The sequence below is a fragment of the Stegostoma tigrinum genome, chromosome 25 (assembly GCF_030684315.1).
Source record: "Stegostoma tigrinum isolate sSteTig4 chromosome 25, sSteTig4.hap1, whole genome shotgun sequence".
Taxonomy (NCBI): Eukaryota; Metazoa; Chordata; class Chondrichthyes; order Orectolobiformes; family Stegostomatidae; genus Stegostoma; species Stegostoma tigrinum.
Window position 1 is genome coordinate 16633396 of NC_081378.1, and position 22213 is coordinate 16655608.

At 38.1% G+C, this 22213-nt stretch overlaps 1 protein-coding gene across 8 annotated transcripts in view; it reads right to left on the bottom strand.

Moving 5' to 3' along the window:
• Positions 1-22213, bottom strand: part of LOC125463278 (putative adenosylhomocysteinase 3) — a 79306-nt gene that overhangs the window by 20375 nt on the left and 36718 nt on the right. For 3 of the 8 annotated variants that reach the window (XM_048554340.2, XM_048554342.1, XM_059654515.1), the window contains exons 2-7: positions 17922-18033; positions 16099-16128; positions 9152-9295; positions 6833-6933; positions 3871-3973; positions 915-1009 (exon numbers count right to left, since the gene is read on the bottom strand). In XM_048554340.2, the coding sequence (XP_048410297.1) occupies positions 915-1009; positions 3871-3973; positions 6833-6933; positions 9152-9295; positions 16099-16128; positions 17922-18033 (585 nt within the window). Of the gene's footprint in view, positions 1-914; positions 1010-3870; positions 3974-6832; positions 6934-9151; positions 9296-16098; positions 16129-17921; positions 18034-20047; positions 20249-22213 lie in introns of those variants that run through there. The other 5 variants (XM_048554346.2, XM_048554347.1, XM_048554349.2 and 2 more) reach the window with 4 other exon arrangements.

A 22213-nucleotide genomic window follows, 5' to 3' on the forward strand; every position in this document is an offset into this window, starting at 1 on the left:
TGTGAAAACCAGAACAACATGTGTTAGTACAGGACCAGAAAACAATCATACAGGAAAAATCATTGCAATTCCAATTCGGAGTTCCAAAATCCAAAACCAAGAGAAAAAGCTAAGAAGCAGCAACAACAATTCCCCAGCCTCAGAACACAATCATTACACCTGCCCAGAGTGTCCACCCGCGATGGAACTTACCCAAATCAAGTTACTCTGTCAAGGGAATTCTACAATGAGTTCCAGACAAATCTTTCCAAAAAAGAATAAAGGAAGATTAAAAGCTACCCTGTCATTATTATATACTAGTAGGTACAAAAGCAAAAAGATTTAGTTGGCCTTTTTATGATGTTACCTTCTTCTAAAACCAAATTTAACAGCCTGTATGTCAGTACACCTGTATACAACTTCCAGTATTGTTACTTTCGTTTCATTTTATTCTACATTGAATTGGATCTAGTTCCGCATTGTGTTAACTCTTTACATATCCTTTCCATATTTTAGTTCTTGTGAAAATGTTACTTTTCCAAATCAATTCTATTTATAGTTAATAAAATAACCATGAAAATAACTGTTATGTGGTGAAATAAATATTTTCATAGCCCCAGCAAATTCTTTCTACATTTCCAGAAAGGAATAGTTGAAAGCCGTAGCAGATGGGCAAAGATTCTGTCATGTCCGACACAGGGTGCATTACTGATGAAACGCAATTAGCTTTAAACTCAAAGCATATATTTAATTTTTACTGAAACCAATAGCTATATACGAAAACAAACAGTCTAACTACTCAATTATTTAACAATACAAGCGAGTTCCCATTTTTATTTCATATATGCAAATTGATCACATTTTAACTCATCATAAAAACTGGGTCTACATTTACCAATATTCTAAATGGGTCAAAAACAACAACCTGTCTTTACCATATTAGGCTGCCACCCTTCTACGTTTACGCAGCGATCAATGCACCACCAGAAATCATCTTCTGATTCTCCCTTCCAAGCAAAAACTGGATAACCTACCACAGGATAAGATAATAAAATTATATTCAAATACAGGGAGGAAAAACACAGCAACAGTTTATTTTTATATGCTTATTTTTTAAAAACAATTGGGACAGAGGCCACACATTGATCCTGGACATTTACTGACAAAGTTTCCTTGTAAGATCACAATTTAAATAGGAGAAACGGGATGCCTAGGAACAAAAGGAGGTGGCAGTGAATTTTTCATTTCAACTGTTTTCTTTAATGTGTGTGGGCTGCTTGTATTTGTTGAATTCTGGATGTGAGTTGAGCTGAGCTGGAAGGTTAGTTTTCAGACGTTTCAGACAAATTTGTTGAATTAGCCAAGAATGCAAGATCCAGCTCTGTATTAAGATTAAACTTCAGAGGGTTATTTCTTCTAAAAGTCACTATTCTGGAAATTACAAAGAGATGTTTATTGCGGATAGGCTGCAATCTAACTGAGGAGTTTGGTTGGCTTATACAGAGTAAAGAATGTCCAGATACAAGTTATTGCTTGGACTGTAACTGAAGGATTCAAATGTTTTTAAGGACACGTGAATGACTGCAAAACAATAAAGTGGACTCAGAGGCCACAGTGAACTCAGAAACGAAACTTCAATGATCTCTAATCAACATGTAAAACCCGTAATTATAACTGAATTGTGTGTTCCAGATTAATGTTATTTTGGGATTCATTTTATTCACATTTATTCTTGTATTTTTGATTCATAATAGAATGAACAGTTGGAATTCCAGCATTCATTATCAAAGGAATGACCTCATTAAAAGATTAAAATCATAATTAATATCTGCACAATTAAATCATTGTACAACAAGTGGTATACAAAGAATTGGCAAATTTGAAGTGATTAAATAGCCTCGATGAAAATGTTAAATAGGTCTCCAAATTATAGCGTGCAGCAGACAGCTTTGCATAATGTTCAGGATAGCAATTTGTAGAGGAAAAAGAGTTTCTTAGGTGCTCAATAACAGTGCAAACTGACACACACAGGGGAAAAAAAAAAGTGTTGAAAAGAAAATAATTCCACCACCTACTTCTATTACACCCATGTGACATCAACACGAATTCAAGCTCAGTAACTGAATGAACATTTACTTAAGCTTAGTTTGCAGCAATTAGGTTATTGTCTGCACTCCTGATTCCACTATTGCAGTAGATCAGAACAATTTCTCAGTTGGTATATGCTAAGGCACACATTTATCAGCTATGCTTGTCTTATGTGTCAAATAATGCCAAACTACAGAACATTTGACAATTGGATTACTAGATTAACATGAAGACTGCATAACTCCGACAGCAGTTAGGCATATCCAATTAGATAGCAGGCTGTAGCCAAACAATCAATAAGGTACATCTCTCTCCCATTATATGTATCTGGAGAAAAAGGACAATGTGGAATAGGTGGAGGAATCTGAAATATTAGAATGGAAACCAACTGCAACAGTTGGGAGAGCGACGGCTTGATAGTTGGGGCTAGGACAATCCCATTTTCACCTCGAGTTGCATCAGGTACTACTCAGTGATTTCTCGTGCAAATCTCAAAAGATTTAACATTTCTGTGCACAGCTGTCAAAGTAAATGCCGTTCAACAATATCCACAGTTTTAACATATTCCACCATAAGCTCAAATATACTCAGTGCTTAACCAACCTAAATGTTCAAGAGATTTTTTTTACACCTCAGTAAGTTTGAAAGTGAATTTGGTGAAGGATAGTTCTGGAACTGATACAGGAGTGCATCACTGAAAAGGCTTACCTTTAATATCAGGAGGCTGTCTGTTACAGCTTCTTTTGGTAATGACAAGCACTGAAACCGCATCTCATTATATTATTACAAGGCAACAACATGGATTTTTTCCCACTCTCTTTATTCATTCAAGGGATGAGGGCATTGCTGGCTAAGCAGCATTTATTGCCCATCCTTAATTGCCGGAGACTAGTTAAGGGTTAACCACATTGTCGTCGGTCTGGAGTCACATGCAGGCTAGATCAGATGAGGATGGCAATTTCCTTCCCTAAAAGGACATTAGTTCACCAGATGGGTTTTTCCGACAATCAGCAATCGATTGAGCAATAATCAGCAATCATTAGATTCTTAATTCCAGATATTTTATCGATCTCAAATTTCATCATTTGCCATTGTTGGATTCAAACCAGGGTCCCCAGAACATTATCTGGGTCTCTGAATTAATAGTCCAATGACAATACCACCCAAGGCTATCAGCTCCTCTTATATGCAGCATCTTTAATACGGAAAACATAAGATGCTTTCTATAAATCCAATCTATCCTGCCTACAAACTATTATTATTTCTGTACCTGATAGGCAATTCTAAATTTCAGTTACTCAAATTTATGTTCCTTCCTTAGTCATTACACTATTTATTTAACGATCAATAAAAGGAGGTGCACAGGTGCTTGGCCAGTTCACTCAGGTTTGAGGTGCCAAGTTTCAAAATTCCCTTGGCTTTAAGCTTTTCAATTTGCACTTTCAGTAATTTGAGGCATAAAACATCAGCAAGGGCAAAACTACCTCATGGCAGGTAGTATTAGATTTACTCTCACAGCAAACTATGGTCATTGTTTACCATCCCTAAACTGTACCAATATCTCACTAGCAACGATATAACCTCTCTTTTAGATTAATGGTTGCATATGTACCTGCAGAACAACAGAATAACAGAGGGGATCAGTCATAGGTAGTCTGTAGTTCATCCCACGAGCAAGATAATATCATTAAGACAGAAAAAAAGATGAAAAACAAAGGACAGGGTAAAAGGTATTGAACAGGATGGGGGAAAACAGATTAAAATGAAAACTTGGTGTTCTTAAGTAAACAATTTCCTCCTTACTGTTCTCAGCCAAAGCAGCAGCCACTTCATTCTGGGTGGAATATATGTTGCAGGCAGCCCACCTACACTGGGCTCCAAGAGCAGCAAGTGTCTCCATCAGAACCTGTAGCACCGGAAATTAAAACAAAGTAGAGAGGTCACGAGAAAGGAATTGGGGCACAGATAGTCACGCCGTTTAAACAAGAATTTTTAGGCATCAGGTTCAGCACATGCATAACCTTGTGTTTTATCGTTTACAATTCATTACTTACACAGTGAGATCATTGTGTACCATCTAAAATAATGCACTGCAGTGACTCTCTCCTTAAGTAGCAGCTTCTAAACATGCAAACTCTATCACTTAGAAGGACAAGAGCAGCAGAGTCAAAATCCTGGAACTACCTTCCCAACTGCATTGCTGATGTAAATAAATCCCCATGCAATGCAGCAGTTCAAGGTGGCAGCTCACTGATACCTTCTGAAGCATAATTAAGGTTGAACAATGAATGTTGTTCTAGCCAGTGGCACCCGCATCCCCTAAGAAATACAACCCCCACAATTATCAATACATCTGCGAGGTCTGCTGCTGCAAAATGTCCTTCAGTACTCTAATTTATCCAATAAAAAAACTAATTTACCAACACTTGAGCCAGTCTTGTTTAATAAACTGGAGTGAAGGCAATTCAACGCATCTCACTAGCCCTCCTCAGTATTTTATCCATGTTTTAATTACACATTTGCACATAATGTCATGTTTAGCAACCTAGTCCATAGTGTTAGAAAAAGAAACCATACATGTTCCATTTCAGCTGTAAAGGTTAAGGAACAGTGCTGCAGTGTGCATTAACGATTCATTGTATAAGGGCCAATTACAAATGTAAGCTATTCAAAATGAAAGTGATCACGTTACGAATGAAAATACAATTTTACCACCAAACTACAAGCAGACATTTAAAACACTAGTAAAACAGAATGACAAGACTAATTTCTATCCAATAATTTATGCTGTAAAAGGAATGATAACGATGATAATGGGACACAGCTTAGAGTAATTGAAGTCTACAGGACACAAAGGCTCTTCAGCTCATCAGGTTTGGCCCAGTTGTGTCTCACCTGGAAGTTAAATGGTCTGCTACTGACATGTTCAAAGATAAATGTGAAGAACTGCTACTTGGGTGGGGGGGAGGTTTTCCAGGCCACCTACATTTCACACAGCCATCCTTTCTAATGCATATTAGAAACATGCCTTTAATACATTATCAACTTGAAAAAATATCAAGAAAAGAACAGTCACAGGGTTGGTGGTAGTTTAAAAACAGAAGCCCATCTATTTCTTAATTTGATTATAGGATGTGGGTGTTGTTGTCTCAAGAAACCAAACTGACTAAATAATTTTGCAAATTATGCTGCAATAGCAAGAATCTATGCAACTGCCACTGAACTAAACAGTCAAAAGTTAGAAAAAAAAGGTTGTATACTATTTGAAATAAACAGAACTGAGGATGTAGTAGACAATGAACAGTCTCTGAAATGCTGTTACTACTAGCTCAGCAGAGCCATCCCCAGTAACATAAGTGGTACTGCTGTTTGCCTCAGCCATTGAAATCAAAAGTGGACTAGTTGATGTAAAATGTAAAACACATTCTTTAGATGCAAGTAACCCCATGAGTATAAACAAGGTGTACCTGCACAACATGGAGTAAATAGCATAACATTAATTTTACCTACTGAAGAAGTTAAGGTGCTTGAATGACTGCAGAATGCCAGATGGCACATGAAACTGGTGAGGAACAAAGTCCTGGCAGCTGTTTAACATACTGCTGGTTCCTGCCTTTCCTTCAACTCCCTATTTCTGAGTTTAAATAGAAGTTTCAATGTAGGAAGTATGAGTATTCCTGAAAAAAGACAAATTTTATCGCAGCCTTTTGTCTTGCACTCATTGGGATATTTTGCAAGAACATCAAATCAAGAGGGAAAAGCCCAACATTTATACTGCATGTGAGAAAATTGCTGATTGGTCAGCATGTGAACTCTGATTGATACAGGGTTAGTCATTTAGAGTACAGCCATTAATGCTGATTTATAATTAACAATCAGGTTTTGTTTAAACAAAATAATGTCTTCTTTGGACTAGTTCAGAGGGTTGAATGTCTACTTAAAAAGGACAGTGAAAAATATATCTGTGAAATGTGTTGTTTTGGTCATGCTAATAAAGGGGGAAAATACGTTGAGAGTAAAATATCAATTACCTGAAAAAAACTAGTGTTTAATCTGAATGTTTAAGATCTTTGTTGCAATAGTCTTAAAATGTAAAATCTCATGGTACTATCCTTTCAGCTAACAACTGGAAGTTTGATCTTGTGTTAGCAGTTTCAAAATTCATTCACGGGATGAGGGAGTCACTGGCTAGGCAGCATTTATTGCCCATTCCTAATTGCCCAGATGGCAGTGAAGAGTCAAACACATTGCTGTGGGTCTGGTGTCACATATGGGCCACACCAGGTAAGGATGGCAGTTTCCTTCCCTGTAGAACATTAGTGAACCAGATGGGTTTTTCCCCAATCAACAATGGATTCACAGTTGTCATTAGACTCTTAATTCCAGATATTTACTGAATTCAAATCCTACCATCTGCCATGGCAGGATTCCAACCCAGGTCCCCAGAATGTTGTCTGGGTCTCTGGATTAACAGAACAGCAATAATATCACTATGCCATTGCCTCCCCTTAATTATCAGTTAGTGCAGGGATTGTAACAAAAGAGGGCATCAGTAACGAGGATGAAATGCTTTTACTTTGGCTATTCCATTTAAGAAATGGATACGGAGAGCAAATTCTTAATCCAAACTGTAGCCTACAGAAAGAACTATAAAAACCTAATCAGGTTTAGCTGGAATCAAACAAGGGCTCTAGATATCGTGCTAATTAGTGCAGTACTATGCATTCCCTGTGTTTTAATTAGGAATTTAAAGCTAGATACTCACCGCAGTCTGGGCTGTAATATGAGTGCAGCCAACTATCTTTGCTCCAGCCAATGGTTTTTCTCCCTGTGCTCGTTTTCGAAGAGCCATGAGCGCTGGCATTTCTGCATTAAAACAAGAATAAGCACAAAATAAGTGAATAAGTGACAAAGATCTTTACTGCAGTAATAGATAGTTAGTTTACTATGGAAACTCCATGTTCGATTTTAGTCTACAGGTGTCAATGAAATAAAAGGGTCTGAGAGGCATGGTTAGATCACAAGTAAAGATAACATTAAGTTAGATATTGGAACCCCATTTGGATTTTGAATGTCCTACTGGATAAGGCCGAACTTGGAGATCACACTGCACAATTCTGGGAAAACCAACTCTCAACTCTCCTGTCATTGCTGAGCCAACGGAAACATCTCCTTTATCCACACTGATTATGTATGCTGGTTTCCAGTTTCAACATTAGAATTGCCTCACCCTAATACATGGAAATAAAGGGCAGGAAAAGACCAGCTGGTCCATCACTTTTGCCCCACATTAATGATGCCAGGAGCATCATGAATAGCCATTTGTCCCTCCCTAACATTTGTTGTTCAGGTAGGGGAAAAATATTATAAAACATTAAGGGAAAGATCCAGGGTCAATGAGGAAACAAAACTATAGAAAAATCCTCTCCATTACCAATTGGAAATTGAAACCAGTCCAGATGATCACACGAACCATGTGTTATGTTAATCCACTTACCTTCTTTAAGATGCAATCGCTGCCTCAGTTAAGAACCAGTCGAGCTCCCTCGTGAAGGCATACAGTGTCAGCACCCACCGCACCAGTCAGCAATGCATTCCAGAGGCTCACTACTCTCTGGGAAAAGAAGAACCATCTAACATCCAGTCTATTCCTATTTTTGCTCAGTTTAAATGCATGCCCCCTGGTTCTCCCCAACCTGTTAAACTGGAATAACCTTCCAATAGGTGGACAGTGCAGTCCTTTCATTATTTTATATACTTGAATATGACATACAATACTTTGCTCTGTTGCTGTCCCAAGTTTATGTCCCAGCCGACATCCTGCCAGTTTTTGCTTGCAGCAGTTTAGGGGACCGGTGGTGAGCAGTTAATTCCAGAGTAGTCAGTCAATGTACGGTGAGGTCACGTTTAGATGGCAGCCTCTCACTACACAGACTACCTTTGGTCATGTTGAATTCTAAATAGCAGTATTCATTATCTTATTAAGTCTGTACTCCTTATTGACACAGAGCAAGTTCTTGTTTTACAAAGTTGAATCCTCAACAGAAAACATTCAAATTTATATCTTATGAAACTGTTGTACCTTTGAGGACTGTATTGATAATACCTACATTTCTTGGCCAACCTCTAAGCACAAAGCATTTCCAAAAAGCTTGGGAGAGACTGAGTATTGGATGGAAAAAGTTTGTCTTCATGGTGAATGACTATGCTGGGAAGGACAGTGTTTTTGCTGCCTAGGCTCCAAATAATAGTTACTAGAGATTGCCTGACTACCAGACTGTCGTTTTCAGGTGGAAGCTGAAAATTACTAGTTCATAGCTGGATCTAATATTGAAATGAATAATACAGAAACAGGCCATTTGGCCCAACTGGTCTATATGCATGTATATGCTCCATATGATCCTTGAAACAAAGGGTACATGTACGAAATCAGGGAGCTGCATTTAAAAAAAAACACCCATACATATTTACACATTCCTTCAGTCTTAACCAACTATCACAACAATTGCTCCTCTGATTCTGCTCCCTTCCTTCACTACGGCATTAACAGGACAGTCTCCAGATGCCTTAACCAATCTATCAAAAGCTCTCTAAGTTTCTACACTTCGTCACGCTTTTTCGCCTTCTTTTTAAAAAAGACCTTCAAATCCTATCAGTCAAACTTCAAATCCCCCGTTTAATCCCACAGTCCTTGTTCAGGTTTTCCTCTACCAGAAAGCCTCTAGGCATTGCAGATGTTATTCAATATATTGTTTTACTTGTACTTTATTACATTGTTGTTGTATTCATTCGATGGCTTAGTGAATCAGCTAGTGCATGTTAATAAAGCCACAGGTTCAACAACAATCTTAGACCTCCCATTCCATCTCAAAAACAAAGTTTCCGATCTCAGTCGGTTCATTAGAGGATGAACTTTAACAAACACAACAGAGCCAGTATGAAGATCTCAGCCAGCCTCCTTATTGCAGGGGATTCTTGCTTGTTGCTTTATCAATGGATCTAACATATTTCAAGATATCCAGCTCAGAATGCTGCAAGTGGATAAAATGCACCAGAATTGATGACCAGAAGTACCAACACTCACCTTGTTCTGCAATTTCAATTTCCCTGCGCCCGAAGTCTGCCTGTTTGATGTTCTTGATGCAGAAGTCGCTGCTGCCCTTTGAATTTTTCTGCTGCTTGTCTCGTGGTGATGTTTCATCATCTGAGCTATCTGTGTAAGATGCCGCTAGGGGCAAATGAGAAGCAGTGAACAATCAATGCAACAGACAAATTTTAACATTCTCATGTCTGCCCTATTGAATGATAATCTTGCAAAGGAGACAACTGAGCTGTAATATCATCCACACTTTGGTGTGTTCAGATAAATTACAAAGTAACCAAGAACTCTAATTAATCAATGGTACAAAGACAGACTGCATATTTGATGCCCAGTACTTTGATGCTCTGTTTAAGAACACTGCCTCATAGTCGAGACCCTGCTAATTAATTTGGACACAGGTCATCGTGTTATGTTGAGCATTAACTGATACTCTAATAAAAGTGTATTGACTCAAATTTATTTATCAGAGTGCAAATGGTTGCACAGAGGTGGTCAGGGTTGGTGATGAAATCCTGAGTTCTTTAAATTCCTCAAAGCATCTCAAATTTGAATATATTCTATAACTGAATAATCTTCAGTCAAAAAACTTCAGTTATACTTTAACTGAAAGGAGTAAACTGGCTAAAGTTGGGTGAAAAATTAAAGGAATGTCCACTCTTGGTTACATTTCATTACCGCTTTTTAATGTCTTCCCTCACTCCACCTTCTGGATAAGGCATGAAGAAACTTTATTTAAGTGGTATTTCACTAGAATGGAGGTCTGTGGTCAATGTTCCCATTACTCCCATGGCTCCAAATTAGCAACTAAACACAGTCACACTCGTTGTTTCTTGCATCACCACAACCTTTAGTATACAAATACTGCTTATAACTCCATCAATAACAAGAGACTTAACAAGATTTATAAAGATGTTTTAAAATAGCACACCACTTGAAGACAGAGACTTTATATTCTGGTTTTGTGTGGAGTTATTATAGTGTCTGGAGACATGCTGGATTCATCCTCCAACATAAAGACCCAAAAAAATTACAGATGGGTTTAGATTCTATGTTTGTATTACAGGAACTGGCTTCTTTATCCAGATAGGAGTACAGAATGCCTGTAATGTCTCTGAAATTTATTTTTTTATTTGCTAAATAAAACAGATAGGATGCTGCAACCAGGGAAACCAATAACTGCACTTAGACACTGCAGAAGTACATATTGTCACATTAGGTTGAATTATCAGCAATAGTGTGAATTATGCAACTCTGTGGAAGCATACAGGGTTAATCTCACAATTTATAACGCCTCACACCAATAAAGTTCAAATATTTTAAAGCTCACAAAATCATTAGACAATGTATTGTGTTGTGCTGTGTGTAAGGCTGCTGATTTGTTTTTTGGCACGTGGCAACTTTATTTTTCTAATCATCCCTGGTTGCCCTCTAGCAGTGGTCATTCTCCTTGACCATTGCAATTACACAATCCCCAACTTGTAACTAACACGGCCTTCTTTCACTGTAACTAGGTCACAATCTTTGAACTCCCATCCCACAGCACTATAGATAGAAGTAGGTCAAAGAGAAATCTCACTGACACCTTGTCAAAGGTAATTAGAGGTGAGGTAAATGCTAAGCTTGCCAGGAGATGTTCACATCTGGTTGTATGTCCCGCTTTCTATTTATTATCACCAGTGCTTCATCGGAGGCTCACTGATGATGCTACCTAGAATGGTGATAAAACGTCTGGAAACTAACCTTCCAGCTCAGCGAGCAAACTCACATCCAGAACCTTAACCTGAGCTACAAATCTTCTCAAAACTCACTATTACCAACAGGGTTAAGATACTACAAGACCTACTTTTTGTGAAAAGGGGATAGGGAAAAAAAGAAAAGCAAGACAACAATAAGCAAACAGGGTCTTCCTGTCATGGAATGCAAGCTCCAAATATTCAGGGGTCAGTAACAGCATTCCACCTTCGAGACATAAGTCGCGTTGCAGGGATGGTAATTGTCAGAGACAATGTCCCATAGGCAGCACAAAAATTTAAAGAACGAAAATCACAATTTTGAAGTCGATGATATCCTGGTATTTTAGAATATATTTGATGCTCTTTTAAAAATATGGCATGTTGAAACCTCCTGTTTTTGAACAGTATCCTTAGAAAAACAATACTGAGAGCAGTTACCTTACATCTGGATTATCTCAAGGGGTGTTGTAACACAGCACGACGTCAGAAACATTTATCTTACAAAGCTGAACACAATGTCTTGTTAACATCCTGTGCCAAACCCCACACGTTCATTTTTCTCTAAATTTCTCCCAAATCACTCCTCTGATCGTAGGTCCCCCCAGGGTATTGCACTTATATCAAGCAAACACTCTTAACCAAACATGCCTGCATGCGCCAAACACCGAGCAGGAGTCACTAGATTGAAGTAGAGAATGGCAAGTAGTCAAGAGACCTTAACTGAGGGGCTATAAAATCTAATACAAGAATTTCAAAGAGAAGGGAAGATAAACCTTTTTACACAAGAATTAGGAGGTTATGAAATTCATTTTTGGGATTAGTATTTGAGACAGAAACTGTCAACATTCAAGATTATATGGGATATGTTACTAATTGAATAGGGATTGAAGGAATAAGGAAACAGATTAGATAAATATAACCAAGATCATTTGTGTGGAAGACAAACCTCAATAATAGGCCAGCATGGCTGAATTGCTTAATATCACATGATATATCTGTCCATAAAAGGCAAAGATAGTTGTGGCCAAAACTCAAGTCATAAATGGTAAATGCTTTACTTTTCTAACACCAACCTTATTGATCAGGATTCTGTCATTCCCACTGAATTGTTAAACTTAAAACAAAAAAAAAATTTCTGCCCTCTTCAAAGAGGGATTGCAGAGATGGAAATAAAGCAAAAGTAGTAGTATTTGTGTCATGGAATAAAACTACCGAAACAGCTCTGTATCACATAAATTAGATGCATTTTCTTAAGATCTGCATTTGTCATGTCATGTAGAAACCACAAGAAAATGTTTGTGAACAACATCAAGACAGGATCACTAAATTTTCTACCTGATCTCCAACTGATCAATTACTCCTCACAACAGGGCCAAGATTTAACATGAGCAAATCCAAGGCAAGAAACAATTGAATCAGTAACGAGACAAGAGACAATGTTATTTAATTGCTGAGCATGACAGAGAGAAAGAGGAGAGGAGAGGAGACCACAGAAGCTTCAGCCGATGGACAAGTTTATATGTATTGAAGATCTTTACTTCAAATACGAATCACCTAATTTCATACTTCAATGTCAGGGATCATTTATTAACCATGCATCAATTTTGAATCTTTGACATCAGTTTTGAAAAGCCCTGTAACCTTCCAAACCTGAGGAATAATGTAACAAGTTAGGAGAAGGATAACACATCGAATCTGGACTTATAACAGTGACAACAAAGGAACAGGGATGCATTCGGATCATACACAAGAAACCTGTTCTTGATTTGCAGGTTTCAAAGATCAACATAAATAGTTGGAAAATTATGCACTTAACACCCAAGTTACACTTGGTGGGCAAACCTCTTGTCAGAGTAACAAAAAATCAGAGATATTTGCTTAAAAGGAAAAAATATCTTCCTTGGATTTGTGACAACAACTGAGCTTAAACTACTTAAAAAGGCAATCAAAGTCAAAGGCACTGTATGGGTCAACTTCATGAACGAGTTATATACTGAAACGTTAACAGGAAGAACCATTTGGCCAATGCTCGTAGAATCTTAAAATTGTAATCTGATTTTGCTGTGGCTTGAGGGAGGTAAATGAAAAAAACTGCAGTGAAAAAGGTAAGTCAGGATGAGTGTGCCTTTTTTTATTCCGCCCTAAACGGCTCTTGGATTTAACATTTCAAATCTGCACACGTCCTGAAGTCACAGAGAGGGATGGGTGAAAGCATGTACTCACCTAATAATAGCTCCGCTATCATCAATCTGAACAAACGCAAATGTCAATGAGAAATGAAAGCTTCATTATGGTATAGTATATGATGCTGTTTGGAGGTTGAAATTAGAGCAGAGGGTGTAAAGTGAAGTTTAAAAATTCCATTCACTAACATTGACAACTATATACAATTCATCATAAGAGTCAGGAGTTAACTTCAAGATGACCACTATCATTAAAACATAAAACATTTAATCTGGACTCGATCAGATGCTGAAGGATAGGAAACACTGAGCAAACCACAGTTAAATTCTTGTTTTACTCAGGTCTTAAAAAAAGATTAATTTGCAATATTACGACAAACATTCCCTGCTAATCTCAGTATTTCAGTTTGTTTTCTCAGTTGGATTGGTATGCAGGGTAGGTGGCGATGTTAAGTTGAAGTCGCAATTCGACCAATCATGATCTCACTGAATGGTGGGGCAGGCTCAAGGGACTGATTGGCCGACTCTTCCTCCTAAATTGCTTTATTTGCAAATGCCCTCTGAATTTTGCACCAAATGGAAGCCTTTCTTCTCTTTTAAAAAAGTCACTGCAACCTTGGTAAAGCACAAGTAAGCTTTGGTAAATTAATTATTAATTTAAACGTGTACAAATTCATCCTCTCATATGAAACAGCACAGACATATGTTTTTACTGTCCTTGCACAGTAGATTAATACATAGAGTTATAGTTCAATTCAACTTCTGATACACACTTGGTGATCAAATCAAAGATTGATGCTGATGCTGGTGGTGGTGGTGGTGGGGGCTGTTGACTAGATGGTCTCACGATATTAAGATTGCCCAAAAAATAGACAGTTAAAGCTTTTCATCATGCATTCATCAGGATAATTCACAAGAACCCAAATTTTTGGGGAAACCATTATTTTTGGCTGTATGGAAAAAAAAAGATGATTGGTTGTGTGCATATTACCAAGGAAAATGCACCAGCTAATGATAATTGACAGTTATTTGCTATCTTGAGATTATATTGATAATCATCCAAATTAGGCAAAGGAGGGATTACTGCACATTATAAAAAGCATTATTTATAGGACAATGATGTCATTCTTCACCTAAATAATGAGTATATTTCAGACTACCTTAGCAATAACTCCACAGACCAGAGGTGTATGTAAAGTAAAAATAAATCAGCTTCTTGAAACAGTGTTATTACTTTGAAACCATGTATTATGCATATAACTAAACACAAACACAGATCTCCCTATTCAATTACTTCCAATGGCTTTGTATCTGGACAAGTAATAGACCTGATGTATGTAGTCTAGCAATTTAATGGTGACAATGGACTTTAGTCTTGTACAAAGTATTACTTAAAATAATATTGCATAAAGTGTTGATTGCTTTCTTACAATATATGAAAAAGGCCCATCTAATCAAGGTAATCACACTTAAGAGATAGTAGGAACTGCCAATGTTGGAGAATCTGAGATAACATGGTGTGGATGAACAGAGTAGGCCAAGCAGGAAAGTTTGACATTTCGGGTCGGGATCCTTCTTCAGAAGGAGGGCTTGGCCTGCTGTGTTCATCCAGGTTCACACCATTTAATCACACTTAATTAAGTTGCATCTTCCTTGAGTGAGCAAATTCACCATTCTACATAATGAAATTGCTTATTTTGCATTTGGCAAAAGGTTTTCTTTGAAAAAGCAAGGAAAGATCAGGAATGCACCAAAGTAGGGTCTGGGAAAAAAAAATTCTAAAACCACAAAATGAAATTGAAGTTGGAATAATTAAAATTAAAACTTGCCCATGTCGTCTTCTTCTTCAGAAGAAGATAATTAAAGTAAGGACTGCCAAATATGCTAGATTTGTCTTTGCAGCATTAACTAATCCAGGAACAAACTCATCAGATCAGTTTGATTTATAATATGAGTGGGGAACTCTGGAGAAATAGTTCATGTAGAATGTGTTTATCATGGAGATCAGTGTCAGCTGATTATCTTTGGATACTAAAACAAACTATCTTCCAAGTTGGTAACATAATGAGTAGGCAATAGTCCAAATGGTCCCAATGACTGAATACTGTTAAGTCCTGCATTTGACAGGAAAACAAAGTAGCTGACATTCAAAGTACTTTGCATAGAATTCTATTCCCTCTCCCAATCCATAAGATAAATAAAAGGTCCATTTTATCAGGGCTTTGAGAAACAAACAAAAACCAAAGATTCTGACCCCAGGTCTGTGCCAAGTTAACTGATCTCATTCAGGGAATGGAAGAAGCCCTACAATTAAGCAGAGTTTGGGAAGAAGAAGGAGGAGATCAAAGAATTCTCAAAGCTGGTCACAATTCAGCAGCTCCCACTGCAAAAATGTGTTGACCACACACCAGTTTGGATGGTGAGGCTCCTCTCTCCTCAGAGAGCGCAGCTTGCCAATAAGTGCTGCCTTAAATTCACATGTGGCAAACACAGTCAGTTAGGCAATATACTGGAAAGCTGCTGGTGCACTCTGAGCTATAGACTAGAATAGTTCAACAACTTCAGGAGACAAAACTAGAGGATAAATACTTCAAAAATATAGATCTGGAACTTTTGATGATATTTAGTAGTCAAAGAACTAATGCTCCCAGGTTCATTGCAAGTTTGTCATATTAATGCAATTAGGCTGCGTTCTTAAAAAATAGGGTGATGCCTCCAATACAACACTCAAAAAGGTGGTATATGGATATGTACGTGTTTAACATGTGTCTTCACCAATTTGCAGTTTTATTCACAACATCCTCTCGTTCCCAAAAAGGAACACAAAATCAAGTTCAATGTAAATGGGTACAGTCAAATAAGTTTGTCTCCCCAGCTGCAAAATGGATTCCTCTATCTGTTCTTTTAGAGATGAGATGCAATTGCCACAGGTGGGTCAAGTGATCACCTTCTCATACCTGTCTCTATGAACAGCTTCATTTTTTTTTCCAAACTACTTCTACCATCTGCTTACCATTATTTTGATTAGACATACCCATCAGTTCTGGAGAGAAGAAAAAAAAAGAAGCTGGTTAGTGGCTAGTTCCATCACTACATTCAGAACGATGGAGAGTTGCAGGCAGAATAGTGTGATAAATCCTTAATAACTCAAAAATAAAATAAGGTGTCAACTTTATAAGCAGGGGATGGTGATACCTAAATTTTCCAATAATAGTGCAGCATTAATAATAAAACACTGATCTCTTCAGATTAATCCTCTGCGCAGGAAACACATAGGGATGAACATTTTTCACATTCTTGTGTTCACTTTGGAGTCTTTCATTTAGAAGATAAAATGAGAAAAGCCAAAGCTGTGTTAATGAGAAATAAAAATTCAGAACAAATCCTGGATGCAATTTACTTCAACCTGAACGCATAGCACGCAGTCACACTGCTAGCTGTAGCTGTCCATAATCGGTAATTATCCTGATTAAGTAGCTGAAGTATTTAAAAGTAGAAGGAACACGTTGCTGGCTTATGAATATTGATAGAGCACTTCTGAAAATCTGCTAAGGGGCTTCAAAAACCGAAATCAGGAAATTAATACCTCGTCAGGGACCATGGCCAAAGGTTGCCCTAAAGTTGGTTTATCAGCGAATTTTATTTAAAATATGGAGACAGATGTGCTTGCAGTGGCCAGATAAAGTTTTGGATAGGAATGGAAGAGATGGAACATGCTGATCTGTAAAATCAAATATGTGACATCTATCCATCCAAGTCAAGGAGGGTGAAGATAAATTCAACACATTGATTGACCTTTTGATCTCTCCATTTGTTTCTGCAGGTCTGCAGCTATATACTCAGAAACCTCCTTGGAATCTAATTCAGCCTGTTTTGGATACTATGACACCATTTTCATGTTTACTTTTGAAAAGAATTATACCAATGAAAGTTATGGAGCCAAGGAAGCTGTGAATGTCCAGTGCATTTATGCTGGTTTTTTTGCTACATTTTTGGGAAGGTGTGAAACAGAACAATTCTCACCCATGCTCTTAGGGCAACCTACTTATTGAGTGAACAGGCAACCTATCATGAGTTCTCCAGCAATGATAGCCCAAAAGACACTCTTAATATTTCCTACTCTCCATCCTTCCGTAAGGAGATTCCTGGTCTCCAATCAGTATTTTTCCCACACCCCAAGCAAAGTAGCTGAGAACAAAAAGTCAAACGGGATGAGGCAATTGAATCTGCACTTCACTGTGCATTGAGATGCAGTATCATTTGCCTCTAGCACACTTTTCACCACCTGAAAACCATACAGTTCAATTTTAAACCAAACATTCAACACACATTCCAGGATTTTTTTTTGTTTTACTAACCACAGGTTAGATCAAGCAATTTGCAAGTCTTTGCATTGCTGTCACGTTAGATCTATTTAATTAATGTAAGCAAAAATTAAATGTTTTAGTTAATATAACTATTCAAAATCCAAATTACAACAAATCAATCCATGTATGTGTTCAGAGATTTTAATACAGGCAAGTGTTCACCTTTACTGTAGCAGCAGAGACAATACATTTCTGTATTGTTATAACAAATTGTTGTAAAAAAAATATTGGGAACTACCATACAGGATGGTGGTTATTATCCAAGGGGAAAAATAAACAAGCAATTAGGGCAACTTCTATGAGGTTTTGAAGACTTAAACTGGGGATGTGTCGAGAAGCTGGATGGTGATGCTAATCTATAAAAAAAGGATGAGGTTATTGTGTGTAATGAGTTTCTCCCATCCTATACATTCTTGTGCTTTCACATGCAAATATACAGAACATCTCACTGAAATCTAGAAGCATTTACCTGAGCTATAGCTGTCCGTGGAGGATTGGGAGATTGATCGAGAAAGCGAGCGACGACCTATTTTTGTTGGACGTTTGTTGAACTCTTGCTTCTGGTCAGCAAACTGGATCTGCTATTGAAAAAAATGGAAACAGTATTTATTGTTATGGAGGTCAAGATTCTGAGATCAGCGTGCTTAGGGTGTCTATTATGATCCTAGTTGATGTTACAACTGGACAAGTCAAATTCCAGAATGATGCATCACGTTTGTCTTTATTTTCTTTGATGTCGGTGTCAATCACAGAAACAAAGTTACACAAGGCAACGGTTTCTTTCACGGAACTACAGTTTATTGCACCAGAAAAGAAAGGTACAAAGTGCAAGTCTGGAGGTATCTGTAGAAAAATGGTTCACATTTCCAGTTAAGAAAAGTCACACACAACTCAAAACGTTAACTCTATTTCTCTTACCGCAAGACTGTTTTCAGACTTTACATTTTTAAATACCTTTATTTAATCCCAAGCATTGGGCATCATGCATGGTCATACTTCTCTCTCCCTCTACCAGTTCTCTTTTGCTCTTTTCCTCCTCCCCAAAAACAGAATCTCCATCTCATGGTCTAGGGAATTCTGCCTTTAGTATCAAGCAATGACACAATTACTTACATGCGTCATCGTTGCACTAAAACTTGGAGACTTATGTCAGACCAGCCATAAATTAGTTTAGCAACACTCCAGGTGTTGTCAGGCCAAGATTAGAAATTGGTCACTGCTACATTTGTTTACTTGTAAACCACAACTATCATTAGAGGGCCTCAGTAATGCAGATATAAGATCATGCATGGATGTAACCACTTTGAAGTACAAGTGGATCAGTTATTTGGCATTCCAAAGTAATTGCAATTAACACAGTACACCAGCAAAAGGATTCCCCAAGTGTTATGAAGCAGTATAATTTCATAACATATGCTTAGCACTATGCTCCTTCATGCAAGTTGATTATGCAAGCTTTTCGTAATCCATTTCTAACCAAGATTCAGTGACGTATATGTTTACTATGGAAACATGCAGCAGTGACATTGCCTAGATTGTGTTGATATTGACAGGTTTCATCACTACTGTATACATCAACACAAAAGTAACAGAGTAACTATGGCATGAATGACAGCTTGGCTCAGTTCATAATATACACCAAAATCAGAAAGGTGTAGGTTCAAGCCTTACTTGATGCCTAATTGTATCATGTAGGCTGGATTTCTAGTGCAGAGCTGAAGGACTACCAACCTCTGTTAAATCACCATTCTTGAACTGAAATGTCAAACCACATCAATAAACTGACAAAATAAGAAGAAAGAATTGAGAAAGAGAGTTCAAAACAAATCTCAAGGAATAAAAATGTTTTTTTTTCCCCCCCTGTCCAAGCCCCTATAACCAAAACAAAACCGAATATGGCTATTCAGTCACGGCTCCAACCTGGTACAGTGCAATACATACGTAAAGGCCAAATGTTCTCCCTGGTACAGACCCATGCAACAAAACAAGAGAAGAACAAAAAATTTTGCTGCTTCTCCTTGTTTGTATAATGTTAATGACAAACCAGAGTGGTGTTAGCCAGCTGAAGCAAAGATGATGTATTCTTGACCAAAATTAAATTTCGGACAAGAGTTACAAAATTAAAAAATAGAATAAAAGAAGTGAGCAGAGCAGATATTAGTTATATTGCATTTTTTTTCCAGGTCTGAAATATTGCTTAGTAGTCCACAATCTTTTTGAACAGACACTGAAACTGGCAGATAAAGTCCACATTACCAATCCTCCAACTTTTACAGCTTGCGGTTTTTGTCACTTTTTAAAAAAATGACAGCTAAAATGCTTTAAAATATATATTCAGAAAACCCTGAACACTATAACTAAAGTATTAAAATCAAAACATAAATGTTCTGACCAAAGTATTTCCCCAGGACTGGTGGAAAGAACATGTAGGAATAAAAGTAAATTTAAACTAGATGTTTTATGCTCACTACAAATAAACAAAAACTAAAAATTCAATATCCAGCTAAGTCCAAAATGATAATTAAAATGATTTCTCAGAACTAAAACTGAATGGTCATAAACCACAAGAAGTTAGAAAGCTCAAAGAAACCTTACCATGCCGAGAAAAACTGGACAATTACTGTTTTATCCCTGAACTGCACATCACAACAACGGGCATGTCAAGGTCCAAAAAGACAACATTCAATTCCTCAGCTCACTCCGGCAACTTCAGTCAACAATAGGATTAGAGCAGGTCATTCTTTGTCGATTAAAGCCTTGCTGTTGGATATTTCTGGGTATAACTGGCACCGAATCAGTACCATACATACATTCGTGCCACTGTCCTTTCCAACTTCACTCTGCTTCAAATACACCTTTTAAATTTGCCAATGTTGTTTCTAGGGACTTAGATTAGAATTTTTTTTTAAGAACGTTAACTCCCAGACCAATTAACAATGCTTATTTGCAACAAATTAATGAGGCCATTGTTTAGCTGTTAGATGGTTTTGCGTCTAAACAACTAATGACGTTGTTCTATCAGTGTCTGTGAAATCTTAATTGCAGAGAAACTTGAATGAGGATCAGCTGCATTGCCATAACTTGAAATCGTTGATGCAGTTTTTCAAAGTTTTAAATCAGATTTGTTTGAAAACTAGCAGATATTGTCAAATATATCAACAAATTAGTTTTAAGAACAATAATAAAGAAACTTATGCGCACCAGATTATTTTCCATTCAAATACAAAATTAACTTCTAGTTAATAGTCTTGTAACAGCCTTAGGGACCAGAAACCACAGGACTCTTACAGCATTCACTGGAATAGAACAATGCTCAGTGTACAAACACCTTTAAATAATGTTAGAACAAATGTTCAAACAGGTAGGAATTGAAAAGTTAATAAACATTATGGTTTAAACTAGACAGTTATGAACTGACATTTTCCCAGCCACCATCAGTTCTGAGGAAGGGTCATCGGACCCGAAATGTTAACTCTTTTATTCTCCTCCACAGATGCTGCCAGACCTGCTGAGCTTTTCCAGAAACTTTGTTTTTGTTCATGGTTTAACCCAGCATCAATTTGTTTAACCAGATCAGTACTCTCCTTCACTATTCAGCAAGAGAGACCGGAAAAATTCAAGTTCTTTAAGTATCCAGGTCTATGAAGGGACATGGTTGCCTGTGGAACAGTGATACTATAACACTGAGACAGCAGCTTGGCTAGTCGGAGGGAAAATAACTATATTACTATTGAGTTTTGAGAAGATTTGTAGCTCAGGTTGAGGTTCTGGATGTGAGAGTTTGCTTGCTGAGCTGGAAGGTCAGTTTTCAGATGTTTTGTCACTTCTTTTTATCTGAAAAAAATATACTTTATTCATAAGATGTACAAAAAAATAAAACATATTTATACACCTACCCAGTCATGCAAGCTGCTCCGGGTTACCCGGGGGGGGGGTATGTACAACAACTAAAGGAAATAAATAAACAAAAGAAGAAAAAAAAAACAAAGCAAAGAAAATACCCAGGCAGTCGTCAACCCGCACAGTCCCCGTTAGCCCCCCCTGACCAGTTGGGGAAGGCGCCAGCTGGGCCCAGTTACCAGATAGGGCCCTTTTTACCATTCTGGACAAGGGGTTTCATACCGTGGTCTTTCCCCACCGTGCCTTGGCGGCGGCTGCTCCAAACTTTAGCGCGTCCCTCAGCACGTAGTCCTGGACCTTGGAGTGCGCCAGTCTGCAACACTCGGTCGGGGTCAGTTCTTTCAGCTGGCAGACCAGCAAGTTGCGGGCAGACCAAAGAGCGTCTTTCACCGCATTGATGGTCCTCCAGGCGCAGTTGATGTTGGTCTCAGTGTGCGTCCCGGGAATCAGCACGGAGTCCCGCGTCACGGAGCTGCTCGGGACGAACCTCGAAAAATACCACTGCATCCCCCTCCAGACCTCCTGCGCATTGGCACACTCCAGAAGGAGGTGATCGACAGTCTCGTCACCCCCCCCCGCAGCCACCTCGAGGACAGCGTGCGGTGGCGCAGAGATTCCAGGTGTACATAAAGGATCTCACTGGCAGAGCCCCTCTCACCGCCAGCCAAGCAATGTCCTTGTGCTTGTTTGAAAGCTCTGGCGATGAGGCATTCTGCCAAACGACTTTGGCAGTCTGCGTGGGGAACCACACGACGGGATCCACCCTCTCCTTTTCCCGAAGGGTCTCGAGCGTACTACGTGCTGACCACTGCCTGCCGGCCTTGTGGTCAAAGGTGTTTCCTTTCAAGAATTTCTCCACGA